The sequence below is a fragment of the Cladophialophora immunda genome, assembly GCF_000835495.1.
Source record: "Cladophialophora immunda strain CBS 83496 unplaced genomic scaffold supercont1.6, whole genome shotgun sequence".
NCBI classification, from domain to species: Eukaryota; Fungi; Ascomycota; class Eurotiomycetes; order Chaetothyriales; family Herpotrichiellaceae; genus Cladophialophora; species Cladophialophora immunda.
Window position 1 is genome coordinate 3656324 of NW_015622546.1, and position 27281 is coordinate 3683604.

Genomic DNA, 27281 nt, shown 5'->3' on the forward strand with positions numbered 1-27281 from the left:
AAATGGTCCTGTTGCGAAATCTGCGCATGATGATTTCGCTTTGCGTCCGAGGTCCTGGCTTGAATTTCATCACCGCTCAATCCGACTCAACTTCATCTCGACTCGACAAGGTCCTACTACGTGGTAGTCGAGGACGTTGTCTTGGTCGGGCGTCTCACCCTCTTTCACCCCAAGTTGGAGTTTCATTAACAGGAAGCCTTCACGGAAGGCGCTCGAGAGGAAACGTCATGGCGGACGTCAAGAGCAAGGTGAGCATCAGCTGAAAATGAACCTCCAACTATCCCATTTCCCATCACTATGGCTGTTCAATCACTGACCACAATGTCTATAGAACCTCTACGAGCTGTTGGGTATGACCGTCCACCTGCGCCATTGGATTCACCGCGACTGATTTTGATGATTCAGGAAATACGTCAGACCAGGATTCTGACCGCGAGCCTGATCCACCTACAAAGGCCATTGACAAGCCAGTCGCTCGTCATGGTAAACGCGATGCGCCCAAAGAGGCACCTGCTACGACCGAACGTGCGAACGTAGCTCCTCGCGGTCGAGGTGGTCATCGTGGAGGCGGCTTCAATGACAATGAAGCAGGTATACACACCTGGACTCTTAAAAGAAAATCTGCCTGTCGCTGACTGTCTATCAAGCTTTCCGCAACAGAGCCACAGGCAGGAACTACAACCGTGACCAACCCACCGAGGGTGGTGGCGAGGATGGCTATGGCAACCGCCCTGGCCGCGATCGAGGCCCTGGCGCGCAACGTTATGGTCGCGGTCCTCGTGGACCTCGTCGAGGTGGTGATCGCCACAGCCGCACTGGGATAGCGTGAGTGAACTTGAGCTACCCCATCTTTTCTCGCGCTGACCAGACTAGCAACCACCCAAAGCAAGAGGGACATGGATGGGGTGAAAACACTGGCGACGGCGAATGGGCTGACGAAAAGGCGGGAGAAGCCTTGGCAAAAGAAGACGAAAAGGTTGCCAATTGGGATGCTGGCGGCCAGAACCCAGCGTGGAATGAAAATGCCGAACCGGCCACTATTCCTGAGGGCGGTGAGGCTGTCCAAGACGCCAATGCGGCGGAGCCCGAGGCGGAAGAGCCTCAGGATCACCACAAGTCGTACGCCGACTACTTGGCTGAGCAAGCTGCCAAGAGACTGGAAGGACTCGGTCTGAAGGAGGCTCGTGCACCTAACGAAGGCTCCAAGGAGAACAAAAAATGGACCGGCGCGAAAGAGCTCACTAAGGTCGAGGATGAGGACTACTTCAAAGGCGAAGAGAAGGGCAAGCGTGAACGTGAGCGGGCGCAGAAGAAAGAGTTCCTCGACATTGACTACAGCTTCAAGGAGCAGCCACGTGAGTCCCGTGGTCGCGGCGGCCGTGGCGCTGGGCGAGGACGAGGAGGAGACCGTGGAGAGTTCCGCGGCGGACGTGGACGTGGACGTGGCGATCGTGGAGAGCATCGTGGGGAGCATCGTGGAGAGTATCGTGGCCGTGGTCGTGGTGGCCGCGGCGATGCTCCCCCGGTGGCTGTCGACGACGAATCTGCTTTCCCCAGCTTGGGAAAGTAGAGCCGGTCGTCGCCGTCGTCCAACCTCCGGAGCAACCAGCCTGCAAGGCCACCGCCTACCATTCTCTTCGACCTGAAAAACTCACCCACCGACCTTTGTACTATGTGAAAGGCCACACTCGTTGACTCGATCGCGTCAAAACTACTGTACTGGCGACTTCGGAGGCAGAGAGCAAAGCATTTGCAAGGAGAAAGATCGGGTATTGTTTTGACCAAATGGCAATGATTCCACCCCAAAAAGAGCACTTGAGCAGCAGACGGATCAATGGAGAAGGAGGGATTTTGTTCTGCCATCTCGAGCAATTCCATCTGGCTAGCTTGGAATTCGTGTAAGATAGGAATTATCCTTCCTTGTTGCTCCAAATGCCGTTGCATTCAGAATGGGATTTCACTTGATCCTTTCTCGTGGTCGTGTCGTGATCGAAGTAAATGATCGTGCCATCACCGTCCGTCTCTTGAGCTTGTAGAGAGGGCTGTATATCTCCCGACAGTTTGCTGACCGCCCAACTGCCGGAGGGCGGCAGAGGGCAGCAGTACGTATGAATGTCTGCAATGTCTTTTGATCTCGTCTCACAAGTAACCCGGTTTACGTGGTAATCTTTTGCGATGTACGAGTCCCATGTATCTCTGGTGTCCCGATCATCCCCCTCTTCATCAACGGCGATCCGACGATCAAAAATATCCCCGGTTCCAGGTCATCTCGGCTCCATGTCGGCAGTTGACAATTTCGGCATCAGAAAGATAGATTTGAGGCAGGCCGTCTGTCAGCGTGGTCCAGAGGGAGAGTTGCGTAGCTGGAATGGCGCAACAAGAACGGAGATGCAGTCGGCAGTTGCACCTCCAAATCATCTGCCGAACGTCGCCTGCGGCAGCGCAGCCACCCAGATCCATCAACTCCCCCCCAAATTCAAGGCTCCGTGTCGACTCTCCTGCGCTGCTTACCACGGTCTGAAGATGCTAGCCACTACAAGCCCTCGAGAAAGTCCATTTTCCTCTTTCCACCCGCCGAATCTCAGACTCTGGCACCCACGCCGACACCCCACATCCATTGCCGCCCTGAGCCGGACTGTCCACTTGGACCCCAGACTTGCCTTTCTCGCTCGCCACAGCCTCCCCTTTACTGGCTTTTGATGTCCTGAAGGTCTTCCCTTGGAGCATGTGCCGGGGACCTCATGGCTGCTTCTGGGCAGGGCTGGTCGACGGAGCCTGACTAGGTCATGACCACTGGCGGGCTGTCGATTCGCTGGCCTTGCGTCTTCAAGGTGCTACCTATGCTTGATGTAGGGTCCGCTCCACGGCCCCCTCGTGCAAAAGAGAACTGCCGAAGCTCAATTAGCCACTTGACTCTTTCCAGCATCAGCCATGGCTGTTAAAGATCGGATGGATCTTGGTTCTCAGCGTGACGGAACCATGTCTCGGTCTCGGGGATGCCGCCTGACGTCCATGGTGTTGACAGAACCTACATGATTTCGCTAAATCGCCTCGACTTATCCTATTTCCCACCGATCAAGGTAGAAAACCATCATTGCGAGCCCTCCTTGCCTGTTCAGCCGCATCTTTACCCTTTACCCAGCTAGACTACGTGACCATGATCGAGTCAATCGTCCCGGCCATTGTCAACAACTGGCCCATAGCGGTGGCCGTTGTTGTTGTGGGCTATCTACTGAGCAACTATTTCAACCATGGCCTCAACAAGTATCCCGGGCCAGTGCTGGCGAGGTTTACGGATTGGTGGAGGTTCTTCGACGTGTATGGCCGACGACCAGACATCACACACCTCAAACTGCATCGCCAGCATGGAGATGTTGTCAGACTCGGACCGAACACCCTTTCGTTTGCAAATCCCAAGGCGTTGAAGACCATCTATGGTCTGAATAAGGGGTTCGTCAAGGTATGGCTCCTTCAAGATCTGGATCGGCAACATACTGAACAGTTTCCTCCAGTCTGGATTCTACCCGGTCCAAATGGGCGTCAGCAAGGGCAAGCGACTGCCTTCGCTTTTCTCCACCATAGACGAGTCTTATCATGCAAACCTTCGCAGATCTGTGAACAATGCGTTCTCCATGAGCCAGCTGGTCCAGTACGAGCCTGGCGTCACTGAATGTATCGAGGTCTTTCTGGACCAGACGGAGAGAATCTATGCACGGACAGGCAAGGTCTGCGATTTTGCAGAGTGGCTTCAATATTTTGCGTTTGACGTAAGTTCTTGTGATTGATGTCGATGGCTGGGTCTAACTGTCTTCTAGGTCATTGGGTACATCACATACAGCAAGCGCCATGGGTTCATGGAGAGAAATGAGGATGTAGACGGCATGATTGCATACCTCGGGCGGCTATTTTCCTATGTGGCACCGGTGAGTGTCCGGCGTCCAAAATGCTGCAGCGTCGAAGCTAATCCACCAGCAGATTGGACAAATGCCATGGCTAGACCTTCTCTTTCTGAAAAATCCACTGGTTCTCTTACTTGATCGACTTGGAGTCAAGCTCTTTGCATTTCCGGTTGCCACCTTTGCTGTGCAGCGAATGCAGGAGAGGCTCGCCGAAATGGAGGCGCAGGGCATCGAGAAGGGAACGGAGAAGCCAGATCTTCTGTCCATGTTCCTCAAGGCGCAAAGAGACCGCCCGGAGTTCATGACCGACCAGAGGGTTCTCACCATGGCAGTGTCGATGGCGTTCGCTGGGTCCGAGACTACGGCCATCAGTCTGGCGGCGGCGTTTTACTATCTCCTCCGCAACCCTCGGTGTTATGAGAAACTGATGCAGGAATTGAACGAGGCTGTCGAGGAAGGGAGAATTGCGGATACACCTTCAGGAACGATCACGTGGGCCGAATCCCAACAACTCCCTTACCTCGACGCATGCATCAAGGAAGCATTCAGAATGCACCCCGCGGCAGGATTGCCTCTAGAAAGAGTCACGCCGCCACAGGGGATCGAAATTGATGGCCACTTTGTCCCTGGGGGTACGATTGTCGGTTGCAATGCGTGGGTCATCCACAAGCGCGAAGATGTCTTCGGCTCCCAGATCGACAGCTATATCCCCGAGAGGTGGCTGGATGTTGGGAAGGAGCAGCTGAAGGAGATGAACGGCACTCTGTTCCAGTTTGGCGCTGGTTCACGGACCTGTATTGGAAAGAACATCAGTTTGCTGGAGATGTACAAGCTGGTCCCTGCTGTCCTGCGTCGTTTCGAGGTGAGCAGCTGACCGAGTTTGGCTCGACACAATTTCTCGCGCGCGAGGCTGACGTAATTTCGGCTCTAGGTACGTTTCGATGATCCCAACCGAGACTGGAAACTGCACAACGGTGAGTCTTCTCAAGATTGAACCTTGCCTTACTGGTGCTGACTTGAGAATAGCTTGGTTTGTGAAAGAGCACGACTTCTACTGCCGCTTCAAGCCACGAAAGATGGGATAAACAATATACTCACACAGCTTCCGGCACTCCGCTCCCTGCGAGAACGAGAGCGATTTGGCGTCATTTCCGAGATATTGTCGCAAGAACAGGTGTTCCATGCCAATAGCTCACGATCAAACGAAGTCAACATGATGTGGTTTCCAAGTGTGTCGTCGAGACTAATCAGTCAAGAGGAGTTTGTTTGATGTCTTTGGATTGGAGTTTTGTACATGCGTAGCCGTCCCACAAAATCGAGACAGTCCCATTATCACCGACCTATTCTCGAGCTCCTTTCGCCTGTCCCTGTCGCAAAGACCTTATATTCCGCATCGTCTCCACTGGCTGACCAAGACAAAACGTCCTTCTGCACCGAGAATTGGTCAGACGAATCTGTAATGCCCACTATCTGTCCATGCAGCGGTCGTCCACGTGACGCCCGAATCTCTCGCCCGATAGACTCCGAAGCGGCTTGCTTCTACCATTACTCGCTGCAATGTATCGACCAAAGTCTGATGCGATGCATACCCGCCGCCCATGGTGAGTGCGTGTGCGTGCGTGTGTGTCTGGGGATTTGTGATCCTTGCATAACCGAGACCCAGTCCGTGGCCCATGGGTCGGCGATATCTACGAGAATCGGTCGTGGTTGGGCCTGATCGACATGATTGCCAGAGGGGCAGAGAGATAGTTAGAATACCTATCGATCGAATCGAGTCGAGCCGAGGTGTGTGTGTGAGAGGATTATCAGCCGCGAGTGTCTTTTGCCCCCTCCCCCGCCGAAAGCATAGCTCGAAGGGGGGGGCTGTGAGGATCCTGGCTGAGTGGGAATGGATTGTAGGATGGATGGCTGAGCTGGCTACGGGTTCCTTTCTCGAGGGTTCTAGATACGCGCTGGACTTCCGGATGTATGCATGCATAGGGTATCTGTACTCATGCATGCATGTATGTATGTAGGTACGGAGGCATGTAGGCATGTATGTATGGTAGTTATCTCACGGAGTTAAGTTGCCCTTGCATCACTCTCCCTCCCTCCCTCGCCTACCCTAGGCATACACCGGTAGATAGGTAGATGGGTAGGTAGGATGGAGACCGGTTGACTGACTCATGGAAGAGAAATCTTCCACTCAGGCTGGGCAAAGGGCCATCTTCGCCCGCAGAAGAACGGGCGTGTGTGCAGACGATACGAGGTACCTATCTACCCAAGGTGCCTTTCCACGAGGCGTCCCTCAAGGCGGGCAGCGCCCGTATACGAGGTCTCTACGAGGCCCATTCATACCTGTCTAGATTAGGTACTGGGGTACCTAGCTATGTAGAAGGGTTCCGCGCCAGCCTGCGAAAACCCCACCATTGAGGAGCCTTTGTTCTCTGTCGGCCGAGTCTTCGGTGCCCACTACACACTGCACACTGCCCACCCTTACGTCGCGTCGTGGTATGGCCCTTGCATTAGTAACGGGCTCGGCCAGCCAAGTAGCTACAAGCACACCGCACATCGGAAAAGTATTGGACAGGGAGCTGGGGCGCCGAAACAGAGTGCACCCTTTTTTGGTGAGCTAGCTCTTGGGTACCTTCGACCAGGTTCTCTCATGCGGGACTGCTTCTGAGGACAGGTCTGTCCCAAACGCAGACGCGGGGCCCGCCCCAAAAGGCACAAGGATCATATTACGCCCTGGATGGATAGACAGGATGGCCGGGCCGAGCGTTTGTGTTGGTTTGATTGTTAATTCAATTCGTCTCTTGTTGGGGCCTCCGGCTCGTGTTGCGTGATCTTGCCATCTGCTGTTTCGTTCGCCGGTCCAGACGGGTAAGGCTCTGTAGAGATAAAAGGGCCTCGGGACCTGCCTCCCACCTGGCAAAGTTGTTCTTCTTCCAATCCCACAGCTTGTTTCGTGACTTTTGCCTCGTCGAACGTCAAGTGTCTCACCGTTTGCACTTACATAGAGCACCTACCTGTCGCTCATCAACCGTCGACACATTCCCATCAAACTCAACGCCATTCGCAACTATGGGCAAATCTGACACCTTCCTGGACCTCGTCAAGGGCCGCCGCTCCATCTACGCTCTCTCTCAAGAGTCCACCATCCCGGACTCCAAGGTCGAAGAGATTGTCAAGTTCGCCGTGACATGGGCGCCCTCGACATACAACGTGCAGTCGGCCCGCGCCGTGGTCCTGTTCAAGGAGAACCACGCCAAACTCTGGGACATTGTCAAGAAGCACATGGACCAGGTGCCGCTGGACGAGGGCATGCGGGGGTACATGGACGGCCGGATTGCTGGGTGGAAGGGCAGTTATGGGACGGTGCTGTGGTTTGAGGACCAGACGGCCTTGGACGGATTGGGGGAGAAGAACCCGATGGTCAAGCCCATGTTGACTGAATGTGAGAGCCCGCGTGGACTGTCAGGAGGAGCTGGTGCGGTTGAAGTTGTGTACTGACGAAGTGATGCCTTTCACAGGGTCCGATCATTCCACCGGTATGCATCAGTTCATCGGTAAGTCAGACCTGGATCCTCGCATCCATCGTCCATCGTGGCTACGGCAACGTCCTGACCTCTCCTCTCTTCTTGCAGTCTGGACCGCCCTCGAAGCTGAGGGCCTGGGTGCCAACCTCCAACACTTCAACTTCCACCCCGGCATCACGGCGGACATCAAGTCAACATTTGATATCCCCGAGGCGTGGAAACTCAAGGCTCAATTGGTGTTCGGCAAGCCCACCGGCGGACCGCAGGACAAGACGTTCGAGCCGATCGAGAAGAGAGTCGTGGTGAAGTCGTAAGGTGGTGCCAGGTGCCAGGTGCCAGGTGCCGGGGGAAGCTCCAATGCCCGCTGTGGCTTTGATAGATGTCTCGCATTTTACCAGCGCGTTGCTAGTCAGGTTCCTCTCGTTGCCAAGAGCTTGAAGGGGGTTTTGCAAATCGGCATCCACAGATCATACCACCGCCAGGGCTGCGTTGTATGATATAGAGTGGCAGTGATTGTCAATGGCAGCCCCCTGAATGGCGCAAGATGGCAGCGTTATTTCCCTGTGCCCGCCAAGCGCCCAAGGCGGCATAGTGGCGTCTTTTCTTAGCCAACGGGCTCACTCCACCAACGTCTGTCGTTGAACATCCAATCTTCATCTTCGTCTTCATCATCTTCAATCCTCCAACCCCTTATTCCTGATTCATCGCTCTCTTCCCACCCCATCAACACCGCTCGTTAAACCGCATCATCCCGTTTCTTGATTTCTCCCTCATCGCCCCTAGGCGTTTATTTTCTTTGCCCTCCCGACGCCTCCAGCGATACCGTACACGAAGGGAAAAGGTGGACAACTGTTGCTAATACCCAACTGTCTTGCCTGACCGGAGAACTCGGGAGGTATTCTGACAAGCGGGTCACCCGAAGAGGCCCCTATTCACACAAACTTCCACTTGGACGCGAGCAGGGGTTCTGAACTCACGTTCACCTTGGCGTTCTCACTGTATTCGATTATCTTGTATAACTTGGATCACCGAGTTTATCATCTTTTCTCTCGTGACATAGCAACTTGGAAGTCGCGTCCAAATCGTCAAGATGCGCGGCTCTTTTCTGTCGCTGCCGGCCACGCTGGCCATCTTACTCCTCAGCACGCTCACCATTGCTTACCGACCCCTCCAATTCGTCAAGCACACGGGCCAGTCAGGCCGCGCTGATCAGGCTTTCAGTATGGTCAACTACTTCAACGAGACGACGCAACAGTCCGACCTCTATGTCCATATGTGGATGTTCCGGTACAAGTCCTCCAACAAGGGTTGGGCCTCCTTGGGGCTGGGTCCGCGGATGAAAGGCGCCCTGATGTTCATCATCTACGGTGATCCCAACTCTGAGGATAAAGGCATGACCTTGACGGTGAGGACCGTGGACGGCCATCACCCTCCCCGACCTACGGATGAGATGAAGGAGTTTTACAGCGGCGATGTTCCCGAGGTGGAAGTGGTGACGGCTCATTTCGAGGACTACACCGGCGACTGGTACTCGGAGCAAATGCAAGCAAAGCCCTCGCATCTGGGCATAGCCGATTTCATCGTCCGCGGATACGACAGATGGGGCGCCGCCGAACTTGGGGTCAGTAACGAAACCACGAAACAAGCCATGATCTGGAGTTCCAATTTTCGACAAGACTTTGAAGGCGACTTCTCCGTTGATAGAGCCATCGACATGCACCAGTTTGGTCTGGGGTTCGGGTTTTTGTGGGTGGATCTTCTGAATGCGAGGAGCGACGTCGCATTTTTTGGCGCCATCAATGAATTGAACGATCATACTGGCATCAGTGAGACGGCAGAGCCCAAGCCGCCGACGGAGGACGAGTTGAAGAAAGGGGATGAGATCATCGCGGCACAGATTGGCGGTGGCAGCACAAGTGAGGTTGACAATGGAACTGGTGAGGGCGACTCGAAAGAGGCGGTACCAGAAGACTCTGGGGATAAAGCAGCAGACGAGTCGACTCCTCCTGCCACAGATGCGACTCCCGATTCCGATACTACTACACCTGGAGCGGACGACGGCAGTAAGGTCGAGGAGCCTGTCAAGTCGGTCAAGCAGTGGAACATCAGGTCAATGATGTGGTATGTATATCGCCGCCCGTACATCCCCGCTCTCCCATGGATGTTCTATACCCATATTCCACTCCCCCTTTCGAGCACCACTAATCATCTACTTTACAATCACAGGCACCTCCACGGCTTCTTCATGACCATCCCTTTCGTCGTCGGCTACCCCTTGGCGGTCTACCTCCTCCGCTCTCCGCGCACGAGCGCGGCAGGGACGGCGTTCAACTACCACTGGACGGTCAACTCTCTGTCGTCCATCTCCGTCTCCATCGGCGCGCTGATCGGCTTCGTGAACTCCCGCTCCATCTCCATCACTCACCAGTACATCGGCATTCTCATTGTCTGCGCCCTGACTGTCCAGCTCGTTCTGGGCTGGCGACACCACGTCGTGTTCGTCGCGACCGGCGGCCGCAAGACCTGGATGAGCACCGTCCATGTCATCTTGGGCCGCGTCGTCTTCCCTGTGGGCATTATCAACGTCGTCTCAGGCCTCATGCTGCGACACTACGGCTGGCCAGTCATCTCGCTCTGCATTGCACTGGCCGTGGTTGAGGTGGTTGTCTTGACCCTCGTGGTGGGCCAGGCGAGGAAGAGGAGGCCCGGCGCTATGCAAAAGGGCCCCACGGCACCGACGGCCGACGAGGCAGAGGAGTACTTCCAACTCGGCGGCGACGATGACGACGAATTCAGCGACGACGACGACGACGAGACCGGCAGGTTGAACGCCGAGGAGAGGGTCAAGAAGGAAGCGGAGCGCGATGAGCAAAGGAAGAAGTTGGCCAAGTTGGATCGTGTGTAGATGGTCCATGGACGAGGGTACACGACATACGGAGGAAAAATTCATTTTGGGATGTAATTTCTTAACAAATACAAGGGCTAGATTAGGTGGTTTACTGAGAGAGAGAGTGTGTGTGTGAGGAAAGGGACCGGACGTTGTCAAGAGGGCCTGGGGGTTCGTTCTACATTTGAGCACTATTCTGGAAAAGGACACAGTGGATAAATGAAGGTGATGTTCATCAATGAATGGTATTTCGAGACATCCTTGATTCTCCCTCCGCATGCATCTGGTCATGACCCCAGGCTCTACCATATGATCCTCATGGCCATGGCATTGTCTATACGTTATTGTTCAATGCACTACCACACCACACCACTCCACTCCAGAGTCCTTTTGTACTGGGCACTGTCGTATGTGGTATATGGCATGCGGTATTGTCCATATATGGGTGCATATATCTTGTACCTAGGTATCGACCGGAAAACGATATGGCGAGTACCTAGGTACTCCGTATACCGCGGGAAGTTGCTGCTTGGGCACTCGGAATGATCGGAAAGGCTTCAGGGCTGTCTGAGCATGTTCTCGGCGTGCATGGCTAGTTTACAAAGGTGCCCTCACATCACGGTTGATCGCCTAGCTGTGTTATTGCGAAGAGGCAGTTGTTCCCATTACGAAGACGAGGCTGCGAATGTGGGAAATGCGGCCAACGTCCAGACGAGACAAGAATGCTTCTCGAACAAAGTTGTTGAACCGTTCTGTCGTCGTCGACGCGCTACGCCCGAATCCAACCCCACAAATTGCATAGCAGAAACAGAGTGCCCGCTCATTTCTCTCGAGATAGACACCGGTCGTTTCCTTCGTTTCAGACGTGAATCTATGTGCATTCGTGGCATCTTTCGTCATAGGCCACCCACGATCTCCCTCCACTGCGGTATGAAATCGCCCACAAAGTACGTGCCCCATAAAGTCCCAGCGGCGATGAAGAGCCCGCTCAGCTTCTCCGTCCACGTATGAAACCAAATAGCCGTCATCATGAGCATCCAAAAATCAAGCACAACCACAGCATATAGAAAGTATCTCGACCATATCCGCACCATCGCCACGGATTCCGACTCCCAGCCCCCGACTGCCTTGCGCTCTTCCTCGGTCATATCGTGGGCCACCGCCGCGGCGGCTCGAGGCGAAACGGACGGATGCGCAGATTCCCGGTCGGCGATGTAGATTTCGTAGAGAAGGAAGGCCGAGGAGAGAGCGAGCATGAATACATGGCCTGAGATGTCGTGTCCGCCGCGCCATTCTCCGCCAGCAGCTTTACATGCGGGGCCCGATGCGATCGTGGTCATGTCCATCGCTTCTTTCAGCCCGGTGGTGTTTATCAATTGAGGCTCACAGTGACCGCCGGTGATGGTGAAACTTCGATCGACAAGCGCGGGACCAAAGCACCACTGTGTGGTCAGAAACCATGAAATGGTAACTAGGCCATAGCGTAAAGTCGATTGTACGTAATGTTTGAGCGCACTGGCTGGGGGTGGTCGAGTGGTGATTTGAAGAAGTACGAAGGCCAGAGTTGTCCAAAACCAGCCAAACTTCACAAAGTATACATTGATTATGTTGCGCTTTCCGGCAAAATAGTTTGTCGAATGAAAGTGCGGGACGTTTAGGTCGGAGGTGATCCCTGGAGCGAGTGATTCGGCGGGTGGAGGACTGGCGACTGGGGAGAGGAAGGCGAAAAGCGATCCCAGAGCGAGGACGACGGGGTAGACGAGGAGGAGGTAGGCCGACGGTCTGTGCCGCGTAGAAGTCATTGAGCTAGAGGTAGCTGGCTGCGTGCGTTCTTGTTGCTTTTCCTGAGTTGCAGTTATTCGGCCGTTGCGTTGCACCGCAGGCATGGTAGAAGGGAAGAGAGAGGACTGCAGGGCGGAGGACAGCAGAATGTCAGCTAGGGCTCAACATGACCTTTTTCAAACAATTCCAGGAGTGAAGAGAGGTGTCCACAAGATGAGTACGGTGGCAGTCAAGGCGAGACAAGAGGCAGAGGCAGAGGCGATGACGGGTGCAGAAGGAAAAGAATGAAGGCCCGAAGCTGTTTGGGCCAAATGACGTCAATCTCTTCGAAACGCCGCCCAGGTGTTTTGTTTGTCCAGGATAAAGTCAGCCTTGACCTTTACAGAGTACACTTTCTACACTTTAAAACGCATTGCGGCCGTGTCCTTGTTTCCTTCTCCCCTTTTTCGGACTATTGCTGCGTTTACCACGGTTTCCCTATATGTCTCTCAGCCGTTCCATGCTCGCCGGATTCTCTCCCACTTGCCACACCCTCGATGTCGGCCCCACGTAACTGAGTTGGAACTGCGATCCAGGTTGAATGGGAAGAAGAGGAGTTGTGGTCATACACTGCGGAGTTGAGATCATCTGGCGAGAGACACAGGGAGACGTGGAAGTGAATCAAAGATAGCCTGGACTGCGGCAAAAGACGCTTCTTGCATCACCATGTCCTTGGGCTTGAGGACAATGTCGGCTCCATGATGGAGATATACATTCAAAATGGCAGCAAGAAGATGTGCAGGTGTTCGGCGTCGATTGCTACCAAAGCATATCCATGGCTCTGACTTCGCACTCGGCCTTCTTTCTGCCTCATTTCCTTTGGATACATGCCGTTGAGACAACAGATCTGCGAGTTCTCGCCCTCAAGCGGTTCCCTCTAGGCGCGCCACTTGGACTGTGGCGCAAGGCATTGACGAGGCTGATTGGATTCTCCGTACTGAGTAGGCCGTTCGTGACTCTTGCATTTCGACCCGGCCGCGTCTCTCGCCACTCCTTGTTAAGATATGGCGGTAGATGCTGTTAGTATTTTGTATGCCTTGTGTGCCTTACTTCCTACTCGGCTCCACAGAGCGACATGGTCTCTCTCGCATGCCCAATCAGCGACTTCAAGATCCATGTCTGGTGCTGTGCTGCCTGCGCCCGCTCATCCATCGGGATAGCGCTCGTACCCTGGAGATTAATCTGCAGTTGACTGGTTCGGGTCTCACGCACAGCCGGTGACAGACCTGTATGCCCTTGTATGCCATGCAGGAGGTCTGCCATCTATGACAGGACCGAGCAGATTGTTTAGATCGCAGGGTCTGAATCCACCATCGAAGAAAACCATGTCCAACGGACTCGGTAGTCGCAGGTCTACAGCAGGCAGAAAGTGAATACGTCTGATTGAATTTTCAGCTTACCAGTGTTGTGTCGCCTTACAAATCTGCTGGACGGCTTCACCGCATGGTCGCCTTGGTTTCGTATTCACTTTGTGAGACACTGACTTTGCATATCAGCTGCTAGAGACCACCAGGGCCATCGACCGTATCTCTGCGACAAACGACTTCACACCTCCGGTTCGAAAATGGACCTCCAACGAGCAAGGAAGGCTGTTGTGTCGGGTAGCAGCAGCCTTGTCGACCTCCCCGAATACATCATCACTTCGTTTGTCCCTGGAGCACGGCCGTTGCTAGACAAACATCCATCCTTCTTCCGCTTCTTCGGTGTCCTCCTGGCCCTGTACTACTTTGGCCCCGTCGCTCGGTTGAAATCACTATGGTCTCAATTCTCGTCCGTCATCGTCGCCACCATCAATATCTCGTCTGAAGAAGACCTTTTCGGCTACCTGACTGCCTACCTGTCAGAGCGCAAAACCCTCCGCGCAGACCAGGTCTTGAATGCCGTGTCCAACAACTCGCAGGACAACGGCCGGCGAAGAAATCGCCGTCATGAGCCAGACGTCGAGGAGACCAGGCGGGCTAATGAAACCCCCAAAATCAAGTACGAGCAAGGCCAGGGCTTGCAATTGTTCGTCCACAAGGGCAAGCTCTTCTTCTGTAGTCGCAAATACGGCGAGGGCCACACTTACTACGGAAATCGTTACAAGAGAATGGAAATCATCTCTCTATCGTGCCTGGGTCGCTCAACGCAACCTATCAAGGACCTGATTGAACATGTCTACTACTTGAACAAGGCCAAAGAACGCTCATTGACTATTATTCGACGGCCCTACAGAGGGGGCCAGACATGGAGCCGAGTCACCTCAAAACCCCGGAGAGCACTCGACACGGTGATACTGGAAGCGGAGCAAAAGGAACAGGTTATCGAAGACGTGGCCGAGTACATGGACGAAGCAACCATGAATTTCTATGCCAATCACGGTATCCCTTACCGACGTGGGTATCTTTTCCACGGCCCGCCCGGAGTCGGCAAGACATCATTCGCACTTGCGCTGGCTTCCAACTTCAATCTCGACGTATATAACCTTTCGTTGCTCGACAACGACCTGACAGACTCGGATCTTATTTCGCTTCTCAATCAGCTCCCAGGCCGGTCGTTATTGTTGTTGGAAGACATTGACACCGCAGGTCTGAACAGAAAAGGAGGGAAGTCCACCACGTCATCGCGAAGTTGGAATAGTCGGCGTGTGAGGCTACCTCCTCGTGACCCTGACGATTATGATGTCGACAACGACGAAGAAGGCGGCTCTGCCTCGCGGGTCACGCTGAGTGGGTTGCTCAATGCCATCGATGGTGTGGCCGCGCCGGAGGGCCACGTTTTGATCATGTAAGTCTATCCCATACCACTTCTAGTATTGAAGCAGTAAGAAACAACTTTGCTAACCGTGCTGATAAAGGACGACCAACAAACCGAACGAACTCGACGACGCGCTCGTGCGGGCAGGCCGGATCAGCGTGAGGGTGGGATTCAGGAATGCCAGCAAAAGGCAGGCAGAGGAGATATTCTTGAGGATGTACTTGGATTTGCCGACCGGCTCAAGCTTGAGAGGGATCGAGGAGGCAGCAGCAGCAGCAGCAGCAGCAGCCACCAACACGGCCACTGCTCCCGCGCCTTCGTCTGACAGCGATACGGAAAAGAGGAACCTCGAACTGCCCGATGACATGGAAACTGCGCGCCTCCGTGGTTTGGCGCAGAAATTTGCCTCGCTCATCCCCGAAGGCGACTTCTCGCCCGCAGACCTCCAAGACTACCTTCTCATCCACAAGAAGGACCCGGAGGAAGCGCTGGACGAGCTGCCCCAGTGGATGGAAAAGATCTACGAGGAGAGGAAGAGGAAGGAGGAGGAGAAGGAGGAGGAAAGAGAAGGGAAGAGGGAGAAGAACCGGGAGGAAAGAAGGCGGTTTAGGGAGGAGGTCAAGAGGGCCGTGAAGGGCGTGGAGGGCGATGAAGATGAGGATGAGGATCGGGATGACGCTGACGACAAGAGCAAAAGGAAGAACGGGGAAGAGGACAGCAAGGAAAAGGAAATGGGAGAGGAAAGAGATGGATCTACGGGTGGTGATGGTGGCCATGAGAACGCCGAGGACAAGGACGTTGACACTGGCGCCGACGCTGACAGCGACAAATCTGGCCAGAAGAGCGGCACCGCCCAGGAGGAAAACCGCAACAATGCTTAGACCGCAGAGAAGAACGACATACACACATAAACCGCGCCCCAAAGCCCTACATGATTAGCTCTTTATTACTCAACCAGCATGCCTGCTAGACCTGATCCATTGGCCCCCCTCGCCCTTTCTGTCTCGCGTTATATTGAATTCGATTTGATCGCCAAGTGCATGGCAGAGCCTCGCCATTCTCAGCGCTAGAATCGAAGCGATGGAAGGAATTTGAGGAAAAGGGCGAGTGCTCAAATATACACTCAGTGGCACTCGCACCGGCACCGGCATCTTGAGTTCCAGGAATGTTGGATTTTGGTTAGAGTCTCGCCGGGAGGCCTGCATACATCACAATAGAGGAATAATCGAAGGGCGACGAAGTCGTGGAGTTTGCTTGGAACCTCGGATAGAGAGTACTGCATATTTTTGCAACGTCTGCCTGATGTCAGACGATGTAGAACTGATTCCTTGGTCTCAGGCCCATCATTCACTACAGACTGGACGAGTCGACTCATCTAGCCACCTATCTTCCAACCGCTTCTTGTCCCTGAGAATCCCCCAGAAGCTCCATTTCCGCTGTCGTCCGCACAGGTGAAACTGCATCTCGCTCAGCCTATGACATTAGTACACAAATGGGATCATTCTCCATCTCTTGATGATCTCCCACGCCCTGTCAGGGAATTTTGCCCGAAGCCATTTCTTCGTCCCGTCAGCCGTCACACCGAGGTTCACCGTAACGAAGACCAGCGCGCAGAAGAGTGTCCAGTTTACCGACAGTATTGCTGGTTTCTGATTGTCATCACGACGCTGATGGTGATCTTGTCGGGGAGGCGCGTCTAGGAAGGAGAGGCTCAGGTAAATGAGACATTCGGCCGTATAGTGTGGTGCGACCACCCATCGGAACGCATATTTTTCGGGTAAGGTGTATTTCTTCAGGTTCGACAGGTACCGGTGATAGAGATTCTGCCGGTCACTGGCCCAGAAGAAGAGGAACGTCCAGGCCAGAGTCTTGGCCGTCCATAGAATACTCCCTTGATTCCTGTCTGGGCTGGTCGTCTGAGCTTGACTGTGGTTGACGTCGAGATGCTCAACCCAGATGGCCATGTTTGTGACCATGTAAAATGCCATGCCAATGGCATAGTGGCCAATCCACATTCGCGAGTTACTCTGTTGAGCAAGCACGAGACATTCAACCAGCCGCCGACAACCTTGAAGCAGCATCAACATCGAACAAAAAAGAGGGATGTCCATGGCCTGGCCCTCGATCGTCCCTGCATAGTGATGGAAAGTGAATAGACAAGCCAATGAGCATGTAACGGACAGTACGTAGAAGTGAGTGAACCATGCATGAGGAACCGTGAGAGTGGCAACGCAGTCCAGAAAGTGGCCGCCTATCGAAGGCTCGTCCTGCTTTGTGGATTTGTTTCTCTCTTTACTGCGGGCGTGGTCTCCCGCACGCGCTCCGTACGCGAGGAATCGGCCTCCGAGGGCAGGAATTAGGCGAACGGCGAGGATTGCCAGACTGCTGAGGAGGTAGAAGGCTTTGATCGCCCGAATGGCCAGAGGGAGCATCAGGGTCTCTCGACCGTCCGTGTCTGGCTACGGACTGGCGGAATTTGTGTTGCAGAGCTCGGACTTCATGCAGGAGAATTCAAAAGTACGCCAATGTTGGCTTTGGCATCTTGCTCTTGCGCTTGCTGACTTTTTGCAGATCAGAAACGCGGTCGCACACGGCGCAGAACAGGCGATTCTGGGAGCACCGGCCCGCTCGGGGAAGTCAAAGCAAACAATACGAGAGACAGCAGATGGCGGATACAGGGGAGGGCTGGCGTGACTCGCAGTCGTAGTGGATGGTCCTCCAAGAGACGAAATCTGGTTCGAGAAGAGATGGAAATTGGGCTCCTGATCAAAGATCCGTTGGGCGCCGGAAGGTTCTGCCATGGGCCCCTCCGACTGGCTGTGATTAAGCTTGGGGGGCCTGTGATAAGTGCCTTGTTTCTAGTAGGGAGGCGAGCCGTAGGCGGCAGGTAAGAGGCCTGGAACTATGAGTGGGGGGAGCCACCAATGCCAATTTGAGCCCCCCGGGCCTCTGGGGCAACTTCGTCTCACGTGAACAAGATCTGCAAGCCAACAAGACTTGGAGTCGAAATCGAGTTTCGTCTCTCCCGTCTCTTGGGCTTGTGTTTCTGTGCTTCACAATGTGGTGAACCCATCAAAACGCCCACCCAGACAAGACCCTTCATCTCCCTGCGCCGGGTCAGAACTCCTTCCATAACGTCAACCTTCATCCACAGCTTTGAGACGCTATCGCCCGCCCGGGAGACCACATCTGTTGACCTTCACCGCCGCAGCCCGTCAACACCTGCTGCCCCAGCCTCCCACTCTATCCGCAACGCCCAATCTTCCGTCCAAAACGGCAAACGACACCTTCCATGGTAATAATGAAGAGGAGGCGACCATCGTTATGACTGATGCGGTCGGCTCCAAGGAGTCTCAAGATGCCACAGCCCGAAAGGCCACCGACCAGGCGACCACTGGCGGACCGACCAGTGCACCTGCCACAGTTTCAAAGCCCAAAGAAATGACCTCAAATCCCACGCCTGCTAGACGCAGCATTGACCAAGTCATGGCTGATGCAGTTGCTGAAGCGGATGCGGATGCCGATTCAGAGGCAGAGACACTGATTCAGTCACCAGAGAAGCAGAGGACCACCACCGATAACACATCTGTAAAAGAACCGGCAAGTGTTACCAAGGCCAAAGACGGAGGATCGGCTGCTGGAGCCACTGCGACCGAAAATGACAACAATTCCAGAAAGCGCAAGCGTAGCATCGATGATGCGCAGGACGATCCCGCCTTTTCCACCTCCAGCCGTCGTAGCTCACCTTTATCATCACCTCGAATACTGCCGCAATCCCCAGATAGCGATTCAGACATATCAGTCGATATTGCATCCCAAATGCCAAAGCCGGTGCGGCGGAAACGAGAAGACGATGTCACCGGATTGCGTGCTGCCGAAGAGAAGCAAGTCAAGAATCCAAGTCGCAAGCGTCGTCCAAGCGATATCCTGCCTCCGATAAGCAAACATCGCACAAAGAACAGTAGTGGCGGAGTGGATCCGACCTCGTCAGAGCGCCGCGAAACCAGATCAGCTACTTACCCTCGCCATTCCTCGCAAGACCGCTCTCCCTCGCCAAGGCCACAAAGACGGGAGCACAGGCGTGGAATCTCGACCCAATTCACGCTTGGCGATGTTGAGAGGAAAAAGCGCGGTCGACCTCCATCAATTCACACTAGACGAAGTGGTTCGGCAGACAACACTCGTGACCGATCGGTCTCGTCGGATGTGTCAGACTCCCCCAGACAGCCACGGCCTGCCCTGCTACACAAATTCTCGTCTGCAGAGCATGATACCATGTCACCGATCAAACCTCCTGGCCCTCGCAAGTGGCGCGACAAGAATGGTAGAACCTTCCTGTCTCGGGCCTGTAGCAACAATGACCTGGCGGCGGCGAAAGTCAAATTCTCCGAAAGACCTGAAGACCTGAACCTCCCAGACAACGCAGGAAACACTCCCCTTCAAATCGCTGCGCTCCAGGGCTACGTCGATATCGTGAAATTCTTGTTGGAGAACGGATGTGAAGTGGATACTCGGAATATCGATAAAGATACGGCTCTTATTGATGCGGTTGAGAATGGTCATGTTGAAGTCGTCAGACTCCTCCTCGAGTACGGAGCAAATCCACGAGTGGGCAACGCTAAGGGCGATGAGCCATACGAACTTGTTCCTCAAGATGACGAAAACTATGAACAGATCCGACGACTACTGGCTGACGCGAAAGACAAACCCAGCAATAGGCGAGTGTCTTCTGAACACAACGAAATGGCTCGAGACGGAAATTCATCCCGAGCGGCTTCTGCTGCTAGTCCCCGCGATTCACCACCCTTGACGGGTCCCAGGAGTCCGCCACCTGCTTACGGGAGGCGAAGAACCGGTCGTAGTGAATCAACTCGAAACGATCTTCTCTGGCAAGCTAACACTCAGGACAATCTGAAAAAGTTGGCCGGAAAAGGTGATGTCCAAGGTGTGGCAAATATCCTCAACGTTTTGCAAAAGGCGGAAACGGAGTCCTTGATTGCAGCCGCCAAAGCAGGTCATGAGGAGGTGTTGCAGCTGATTCTGGCGATGGGCGACCCCGAACCTGACCCTGACCCGATCCGCACTATCAGACCTGGCTACAATACTCCCATGCTTGCAGCTATTGGAAGGGGGCATCCGGAAGTTGTCGAACTTCTCGTCGAGCAGCTCGGTTTCAATCCTACGAGGAGGATTCTTAAGGGGAAGACTTACTTTGAGGTCGCTGCCGAGCGGAAAGGTGAACGATGGGAGCAGGAGTACGAGATTTTGAAGTCCGCCTACGACAAATTCATGGCCAAGCACCGAAGATTCAGCTCTCCGCGAATTACTAGAGATGTGGACAAGGGAAAACTTCGTGTCAGTCGCCGTTCTCAATCTCCGGCCTCCAACAAATTGCAAATTTCTTCGAATCCGATCTTGACGCAGAAACAGTTAGGAGGCAAGTCACCATATTTGACAGAGAAAGAAAAGAATCGCGACCTTGGTTCTGTGGATGGGCAAGACAGGCACAAACACCATGTTTCCAGACGAGATGTCGCAGGTTCACCTGTCGCAGTCTCTTCTGATCAGGATTCGACCACAATCGTTGGTCGCAAGGGTCACATCAAACGACGGAGTCAGAGCGACCTGCCACCACCACCCAATCTGGACTCTGAGGTCACGCATCGAAGAAGACGTCTCGTTACCGGCAAAGAGCATCGCAGCCGCAAGAGCAATTTAGATCTGTCATCAGATGAAGAGATGACAGTGGCGGTGAAGACGGAGAGCAGACCGAGTACGGTGCTCAAACGAACTCGAGAAAACGTTTCGCCAGGGCCAGCAGTGACACAGGAGGGTGACAATGGTCGCGGCACAGCTAAGAAGCGGAGGACCGTCATCGAAAGCAGTCCGGAAGAAACCCGCCCTGGCCCAAAGAACCAATACCGTGACTCGTTATCTCCAACGCTTAACCGCAAATTGGAAGAAGAAGCTGGTTCGGGGCGTGAGAAATTGAAACCTCAGCCGGCTGTACAGGAAGGATCGAAGGGATTCATGGATATTGACGAGTTCGGACTAGATGAAATGGGCGACACTATTGAAGTTGAAAGTGGGCCAAGCGTCTACGCTGATGCATGGCTTCGAGGCACGGTGACAGCCGAATCCATCAAACGCGAGCCGGTCGAAAGGGGTCTTTCCGAGACCGATCTTCAGCTTCAAAGAGAAGAAAATGCTCGTCAAGCCGAGGAAGCCAAGCGACTTGAGGAGAGTAAACAACTTGAAGAATCCAGGCGACTCGAGGAGGCCAAACGACTTGAAGAGACCCGACGTATTGAAGAGGCTAAACGTCTTGAAGAAACCCTACGGCTTGAAGAGGCAAGGCGACAGGAAGAAATGAGACGGTTGGAAGAGGCAAGACGAGCTGAGGAATCCCGACGACTTGAAGAGGCCAGACGACGTGAGGAGCTCCGACGACTCGAAGAGTACCGACGACTTGAAGAGGAACGACGACTGGAAGAGGAACGAAAACTCGAAGAAGCAAGACGACTCGAAGAGGCTAGGCGGATCGAGCAAGAAAGAATTGCAGCTGAGAAGGCAGCGGAAGAGCGAAGACTTGCGGAAGAGGCCGAACAACGTAGAAAGGCAGAAGAGGAAGCTGCTCTTAGGCGGAAGGAAGAGGAGGAGCGGAGAGAGCGCATTAGGCGTGAGCTCGAAGAAAGACAACGCAGACAGGAAGAGCAGCTCAGAGAGCAGCAACGTCGAGAACGACTCGAGGCCGAGCAGCGCCGCCGGGAGGCGTTGCCGGCATTACTCAAGCACTGCGCCCTGCTCATCGACAATGGCGATCCTAAGGCCAGAAGCGAACCCTGGTTGAAGCTTTTCTTGCCATTGTACGCCGTCAAATCCGCCCAGCTCGACCCCAATACTCCGGATGCAAATCAAAACGACCTCTGGGTTCCGAACTTTCAAGTTGCTGGACTTCTTGCGACCAAGGATTTGAACCTACGCAGTTATACTTCGTTGGAGAGACGTCCTGTCACACCACACGAACGACAACGTCTTTGGCAAGTATCGAGGAATAACCTGTCGTACGAGTTCCAAACCAATCAGTACAATACGACGATCAAGATGGCGATACAGCGCGAGCGAGAGGAGCGACCAAAGTTCTTTGCAATGGAAGAACTTTTCTGGGTCAAGGTATGTGGTCTATTCGTGCTAGGAGGTCAATGATGGTGGAAGTTAACCTGAACGCAGCTCTCTGGCTTTGAAGATCAGATCTTCCGACATCCGCACCTGGCGAACCTGAAGATCAGCAAACAACCCATCTCACTTAGGGTCCTTTCCTTGCAGCAGTATAACGCAGATGATTCGTCACCGCAAAGCCCTGCTGCGCTCCCCGACTTTGGTAGTAATATGAAATCAAGCCAACTGACGAACGGCACAGCTTCCCATGCGTCGCCAATTGTCAATGGCAACGGAACCGGGCACACTCGTTGAGAGGGTTTAATGACTGATGACCGTGAGAACAACGACCTTGCTTGGCCACTTGCAGATTTGTTTCAAGGACCGGACTCTGATGTTCATGGTCTCGATCGGCTTTTGGGTGCAGATTGAGCCATCCATTCGTTGACAGGAAGAACGATATGAAGGCATGATGAATCTACCGTGTATGGGGTCTGTACTGTAGATAGCAATCATTGAACTGTGTCCAGGAACACAATACAATGTGCATGACGGGAGAGTTTGTCCTCCAAATGAATGCCGCACATCATACCCATGGACCCCCAGGCAATTTCCTGCTAGTGCTCTCCGTTTACGAGGATCTCTGCACCCCCCCTCCCTTGGCGGTTTCATGCACCTAGTCTCCTAGTGATACCACCTGTGCCACACCTCAGAATGACAGGCACGTGACGACGTTGTAGTCTTGGCAAAGTCTTGGGAGACACGCACCGTAATTTCGCCCATTTTCGAAAAAGTTCCGATCTTTCCTTTTGCATGATACCATTCATTCCTTTCGCGAGTTGACTCTTTGAGGATCATCCGACAAATTGTTGATAGACAAGTTACTTGCACACAAGTCACGAATCGCCAATATGGTATGTCTCGCCCTCCCGCCAAACACTTTTTCTCAAATGTTATGCGAGCCGAAAGTCTTGGATGGTCCCCCCCCCCATATCCCGTTGTGCCCGAGTGACCACTGGGGTGTTTTTTGGGAGGATAGATATGTTTCTTTCATGGAGGATAGTTGGAACATGGAGAGGCACAGCACGACGACGTGACGGAGGATTTTCTTTTATTGTTGCTTTGCCCGCATGATTTTGCCTGTGAGAAGCCAAGAAAATACTGACGGATGATTTTGTCCCTGCGCAGTCGGAAGGAGAAGAGCCCACTTCCCCCGTCGAAGAAGTCGCCGCGGCCGATGAGGTCGAAGTCTCTGGCGATGCCGGCGCCTCCGGTTCCATGTCCGTCCTTGACGCTCTGAAAGGTGTGTTGCGCGTATTTCTTTTTGGGAGAGGAACATCAACATCAGACAACGCAAGAGGCGGAAACGAAAACCCCGGTGGCTCTCCAACGAGAACAAGGGTAGAAAAAGAGATGGCTGGAACAAAAGAATCTCAAAATGTCATATCGAGTGAGGGCTAACCACGGTTTTTTTGCAACAACATTCAGGCGTTCTCAAACTCGCCCTCATCCACGACGGCCTCGCCCGCGGCCTGCGCGAAGCCTCCAAGGCCCTCGACCGCCGCCAGGCACACATGTGCGTCCTCAACGAGGCCTGCGAGGAGGAAGCCTACAAGAAGCTCGTCGTCGCCCTGTGCTCGGAGCACAAGATCCCGCTGATCAAGGTCCCCGACGGCAAAATGCTCGGCGAGTGGGCGGGCCTGTGCGTCCTGGATCGCGAGGGCAACGCCCGCAAGGTGGTCAACTGCAGCTGCGTCGTGGTTAGGGACTGGGGCGAGGAGAGCCAGGAGCGCAACGTCTTGTTGAACTACTTCCAGACCGAGCAGTAGACGAGCACGGAGAGACTGCTGTCACCGCTACCGCCACCGCTGCTGCTGCTGCTGCTTGTCTACTCTTTCTATCAATTTTTACCTTGCCGCTCGCTGGGATAGGGTTGGTGGGAGGCGGACATGGACATGGACATGGCCGGGGAGACGGAGACGGAGACGGAGACGCAGGCGGAGGAGACTATGCGGTGGCTGTGTGCGCTGCGTACGGGACGAGATGGCTGGTCGGAAGAATTCAAATACCCTCACACTACCTTTGCTCTACTTTTCTCTACTGTACCTTGCTATGCTCTGCTATGCTCCGCTTTGCTTCGCATGGCAAGGCATGGCATGGCATGGCACAACGCGCAAGGAAGGGACGGAATCCTGGAAAGAGCAAACCCCAAAAGAAAAGAACAAAGTCACACGGGCAAATGGAAAAAACAACTACCCAACAAAACCAAACACACAAACCTTCAAAGGATCTTTTTCTCCCTTCTTGAGGGGAAGAAAGAAAACTCTTCCCCCCCCCCCCCAATCTTGACAACTTCACCCAACGAATCAGGTATATTTCTTCTCTTGCCCATTCCTTTACCTGTCCCTGCTTCGCCCAGCCCAATTACCACGGACTTGGATTTTCGGGGGGGTAAATCTCGCATTGTGTCTCTTCACATGGCTTGATGGTCCATGTATCATTCTGGGATTCTAACGTCATATCTGGCCGAAGGATGGCCCTCCGATGTCTGGATTTCTGACCGTCTCATCTGTGGTCGTGAAATGCATTCTGTGATCGTAGTGGCTAGCTGCAAAAAACATTGCAGAAATGAGCGTCTATTGTGGTGTTGGCCGTGATCTCGTAACTCGTCTCAGTGTCAAGGGCGGTTGAGCACCCCCCCATTGATGTAATGATAGACTAGAGTTGGTCTGACCAGAAGTCGATTCCCTAGCAGTCGCTGAGACCGGGTCTGTCCGTCGAAAAGCTGGCTGATCATCTACCTCCCTGCCACTTTTCCACCTCTTCGACCTCGCTTAGACCACACCCATACTCTCCGTACCTTCGCCGCCCCTGGTGCCAGCAGTATTCTCCTGCATCAGCCGAATCTTCCTCTTCGCACTCCCAAATCCGTCGATTCCTTTCTCTTGGTTCTCGCCCAGCCACGCCTTCGCCGCCTCTCCCATCACACCCTTTCCGAAATAATACACAAAGTGGCCAATCATAATAAGTGTGAATGCAATAGGGTACATCCAATGCACGTGTAAATGGAACACCTGCAACCCGATAATGACACCCCAAAAGTTTCCTGTCAAGAGAGAAATGTTTTGGAACGCTGCGCTGGCGAAGCGATACAGGATTGGAACGAGGGTGTAGAAAATGAACAGAATAAGGGTGTAGCCTGTCAAATAGCCACCGACTTTGCCGTTCCAAGTCGCGGTGTGGAAGGAGTGGCGGTCAAAGATACCGGCTTGTGCGCCATTGATGATGGTGGCCCAGAAGCCAAGTTGACCGATGACTTCATAGAGGGGTCGGCCGGAGACAAACCATTCCTCATAGACGTTGTCCAGGCCGTAGAAGGTCGCACCCAACAAGGCGAACAGGTCGCCTTTGAGTTGGTTGCCGGAAGAGACGTCCCCACCATTGGAGCCAGTGATGTGGTCGGAGGCTAGCAAAAGCCCCATTCCACCGATGCAGACGAAGATACCGAGGACTTGAGCCCAGTGGTAACGCACGCGGAGGAAGACGAAGGAGATGATGACCACGACGACAATGGCCCAAAAGTTGATGAGTTGGGCCGAGAGTATGGTGGTGTAACGGTAGGCGAGGACAGTGAAGTAGTTGCCCTCGACATCGAAGAAAGCAAGAATGATATCTGTAGTCGATTGTTAGTTTTGGAGCGTTCTGATGTGACAAATGGTGGCGAATCATTACATTTCCAACCATCCTTGATGACCACCCGCAACCACTTCTTAAAGCCATACTTGTAGAGAGTGTAGCCCGTGTAGACGAAATTAAGCAATACGTAATTGAACAGGGTCTGGAAGGCGGGGATGCTGTTCCCCTCGGCCGCCAACAAGCTTGTCAAAGTGTTTGTGCCGGTGATGCAGATAGCCAGTACCTGGCCCAGACATAGAATGAACCAAAAATCCTTGGTCTTGAAGAATGCCAACTTGGAGCGCCATGACTGCTTGTTAGGTCCGCCTGTTTCTTCACCGAGGGCAATGGGGCCGCGTTCGGGGCTCGCTTCGACGATCTCGGGGTGTCCATGCTCGACAGGGGAATGAGAGCTGGAGGAACCGGTGCCATAGTCACGGCCAAGGTCGACGCTCGTGGCACGGATGACTTTAATGTCCTTGGAGTCGCTCATTGTGGGTAGCTCTCGGTGGCAATCAGGAATCGTCAAAGGATCACGATTGGAGGAAATGGTCAGGTTGGAGCTTTATGTCGAGAAGCGAGCGCAAAACTCCCGAAGTCGCTCACTGTGGAAGATAGGTTTGAGGATGCCTGGGAAGGGCGATGGGAAAGAGGGGAAGAGAGCAGAGAAGAAAAAGCAGGGAAGGACATTTTGTAGGGTCTTTTTCGCATGTTGCATCTGGTGATCGGTGGTGACCGAAATGATGTGCGTTGGGTTGGTGAGTAGCGGGAGCAGCACCAGATCGGGTCACTCGACTGGTCCAGAGCGTGGTAGAGGGGACCGCAAGCGCACAGAAAGACTGCAGAAAGAGTGGGGGGTGAGGTGGTGTCTGCCAGTGGAATTTTTTTCTTTAGTCTTTGGTGTTTGGTAAAGAGGCCAAAGAGGTCAATGAATCCGCTTATCTGGCGGCCACCACCCACGTGATGCGGGAGGTTGGGAGAAAGGATTTTCCGAGCTCCAAGAGACTAGTGCCGACACGTGACTGAGTGGCACCTGCTGACATAAACCATTCACGTCGGCGGTGTTGGAAGTGCACAACTTGTATAGATCCCTGGGTATAGATAGCTAGGAAGTATGCACTACACAAGACGGGGTCCGGAGCAGACAAGCCCCAACAAAACCAGCACTTGGATAGTCCCTGTCTATATACTCCCCTCACTCCCTCCTGATCCGCGGACTCGGACCAGAACGGCGCCACCATCAGCTCAGGGGGCGGCTTGGGCAAAATCTAACACGGCCCCGCCCCACCTTGACCACAAATGGCTCGCTGGGACAATTTCCCTGGATACTGTCTGAGACTATCTTATACCAACCAGGTAGCATTGGCAACATTGGCAGTATTGGCGGTTTCGGCAAGAGGCGGCTAGCAGGGAATCAAGGCGGAGGCTAATGCAGGGATGGTCCAGAGGCATCTCTCGATATGCTGCGGTTCAGCCTCATCAGGCTGGTGCGAGGCGCCATTCAGCACGCGAGCAAATAGTAAGCCGAGCACCAGGGGCCATCCGAAGGCGTCCAAGAGCGTCCAAGAAACCTTTATGGTCGTAGAC

At 53.9% G+C, this 27281-nt stretch overlaps 10 protein-coding genes across 10 annotated transcripts; 7 read left to right on the top strand and 3 right to left on the bottom strand.

Moving 5' to 3' along the window:
- Nucleotides 1–53: 53 nt before the first annotated feature.
- Nucleotides 54–1970, top strand: PV07_10702 (uncharacterized protein). The gene is made up of 5 exons (XM_016398054.1): nucleotides 54–248; nucleotides 332–350; nucleotides 406–591; nucleotides 648–825; nucleotides 874–1970. The coding sequence occupies exons 1-5, from the start codon at nucleotides 228–230 to the stop codon at nucleotides 1568–1570; spliced, it is 1101 nt and encodes a 366-aa protein (XP_016245245.1). The 5' UTR covers nucleotides 54–227; the 3' UTR covers nucleotides 1571–1970.
- A 488-nt stretch (nucleotides 1971–2458) lies between these two features.
- Nucleotides 2459–5261, top strand: PV07_10703 (uncharacterized protein). The gene is made up of 6 exons (XM_016398055.1): nucleotides 2459–3460; nucleotides 3513–3767; nucleotides 3816–3923; nucleotides 3976–4761; nucleotides 4831–4873; nucleotides 4926–5261. Exons 1-6 carry the CDS (start codon nucleotides 3158–3160, stop codon nucleotides 4982–4984), a joined length of 1554 nt encoding a protein of 517 aa, XP_016245246.1. The 5' UTR covers nucleotides 2459–3157; the 3' UTR covers nucleotides 4985–5261.
- A 1701-nt stretch (nucleotides 5262–6962) lies between these two features.
- On the top strand, nucleotides 6963–7731 carry PV07_10704 (uncharacterized protein; the record flags this gene model as incomplete). Its single annotated transcript, XM_016398056.1, has 3 exons — nucleotides 6963–7335; nucleotides 7412–7447; nucleotides 7526–7731. 3 exons carry the CDS (start codon nucleotides 6963–6965, stop codon nucleotides 7729–7731), a joined length of 615 nt encoding a protein of 204 aa, XP_016245247.1.
- Nucleotides 7732–8507: 776 nt separating this feature from the next.
- On the top strand, nucleotides 8508–10322 carry PV07_10705 (uncharacterized protein; the record flags this gene model as incomplete). The annotated part of the gene is made up of 2 exons (XM_016398057.1): nucleotides 8508–9538; nucleotides 9644–10322. 2 exons carry the CDS (start codon nucleotides 8508–8510, stop codon nucleotides 10320–10322), a joined length of 1710 nt encoding a protein of 569 aa, XP_016245248.1.
- A 531-nt stretch (nucleotides 10323–10853) lies between these two features.
- On the bottom strand, nucleotides 10854–12376 carry PV07_10706 (uncharacterized protein). Its single transcript, XM_016398058.1, has one exon. The coding sequence runs from the start codon at nucleotides 12188–12190 to the stop codon at nucleotides 11201–11203; it is 990 nt and encodes a 329-aa protein (XP_016245249.1). The 5' UTR covers nucleotides 12191–12376; the 3' UTR covers nucleotides 10854–11200.
- Nucleotides 12377–13129: 753 nt separating this feature from the next.
- PV07_10707 (uncharacterized protein) lies at nucleotides 13130–15898 on the top strand. The gene is made up of 2 exons (XM_016398059.1): nucleotides 13130–14891; nucleotides 14962–15898. Exons 1-2 carry the CDS (start codon nucleotides 13690–13692, stop codon nucleotides 15740–15742), a joined length of 1983 nt encoding a protein of 660 aa, XP_016245250.1. The 5' UTR covers nucleotides 13130–13689; the 3' UTR covers nucleotides 15743–15898.
- PV07_10708 (uncharacterized protein) lies at nucleotides 15782–17578 on the bottom strand. The gene has a single exon (XM_016398060.1). The coding sequence runs from the start codon at nucleotides 17291–17293 to the stop codon at nucleotides 16343–16345; it is 951 nt and encodes a 316-aa protein (XP_016245251.1). The 5' UTR covers nucleotides 17294–17578; the 3' UTR covers nucleotides 15782–16342.
- Nucleotides 17579–17898: 320 nt separating this feature from the next.
- On the top strand, nucleotides 17899–22624 carry PV07_10709 (uncharacterized protein). Its single transcript, XM_016398061.1, has 2 exons — nucleotides 17899–22034; nucleotides 22092–22624. Exons 1-2 carry the CDS (start codon nucleotides 18186–18188, stop codon nucleotides 22332–22334), a joined length of 4092 nt encoding a protein of 1363 aa, XP_016245252.1. The 5' UTR covers nucleotides 17899–18185; the 3' UTR covers nucleotides 22335–22624.
- A 196-nt stretch (nucleotides 22625–22820) lies between these two features.
- PV07_10710 (40S ribosomal protein S12) lies at nucleotides 22821–24355 on the top strand. The gene is made up of 3 exons (XM_016398062.1): nucleotides 22821–22933; nucleotides 23208–23322; nucleotides 23508–24355. Exons 1-3 carry the CDS (start codon nucleotides 22931–22933, stop codon nucleotides 23846–23848), a joined length of 459 nt encoding a protein of 152 aa, XP_016245253.1. The 5' UTR covers nucleotides 22821–22930; the 3' UTR covers nucleotides 23849–24355.
- On the bottom strand, nucleotides 24345–26829 carry PV07_10711 (uncharacterized protein). The gene is made up of 2 exons (XM_016398063.1): nucleotides 25752–26829; nucleotides 24345–25692 (listed from the first exon to the last, which is right to left on the bottom strand). The coding sequence occupies exons 1-2, from the start codon at nucleotides 26185–26187 to the stop codon at nucleotides 24854–24856; spliced, it is 1275 nt and encodes a 424-aa protein (XP_016245254.1). The 5' UTR covers nucleotides 26188–26829; the 3' UTR covers nucleotides 24345–24853.
- Between the last annotated feature and the right edge of the window lie 452 nt (nucleotides 26830–27281).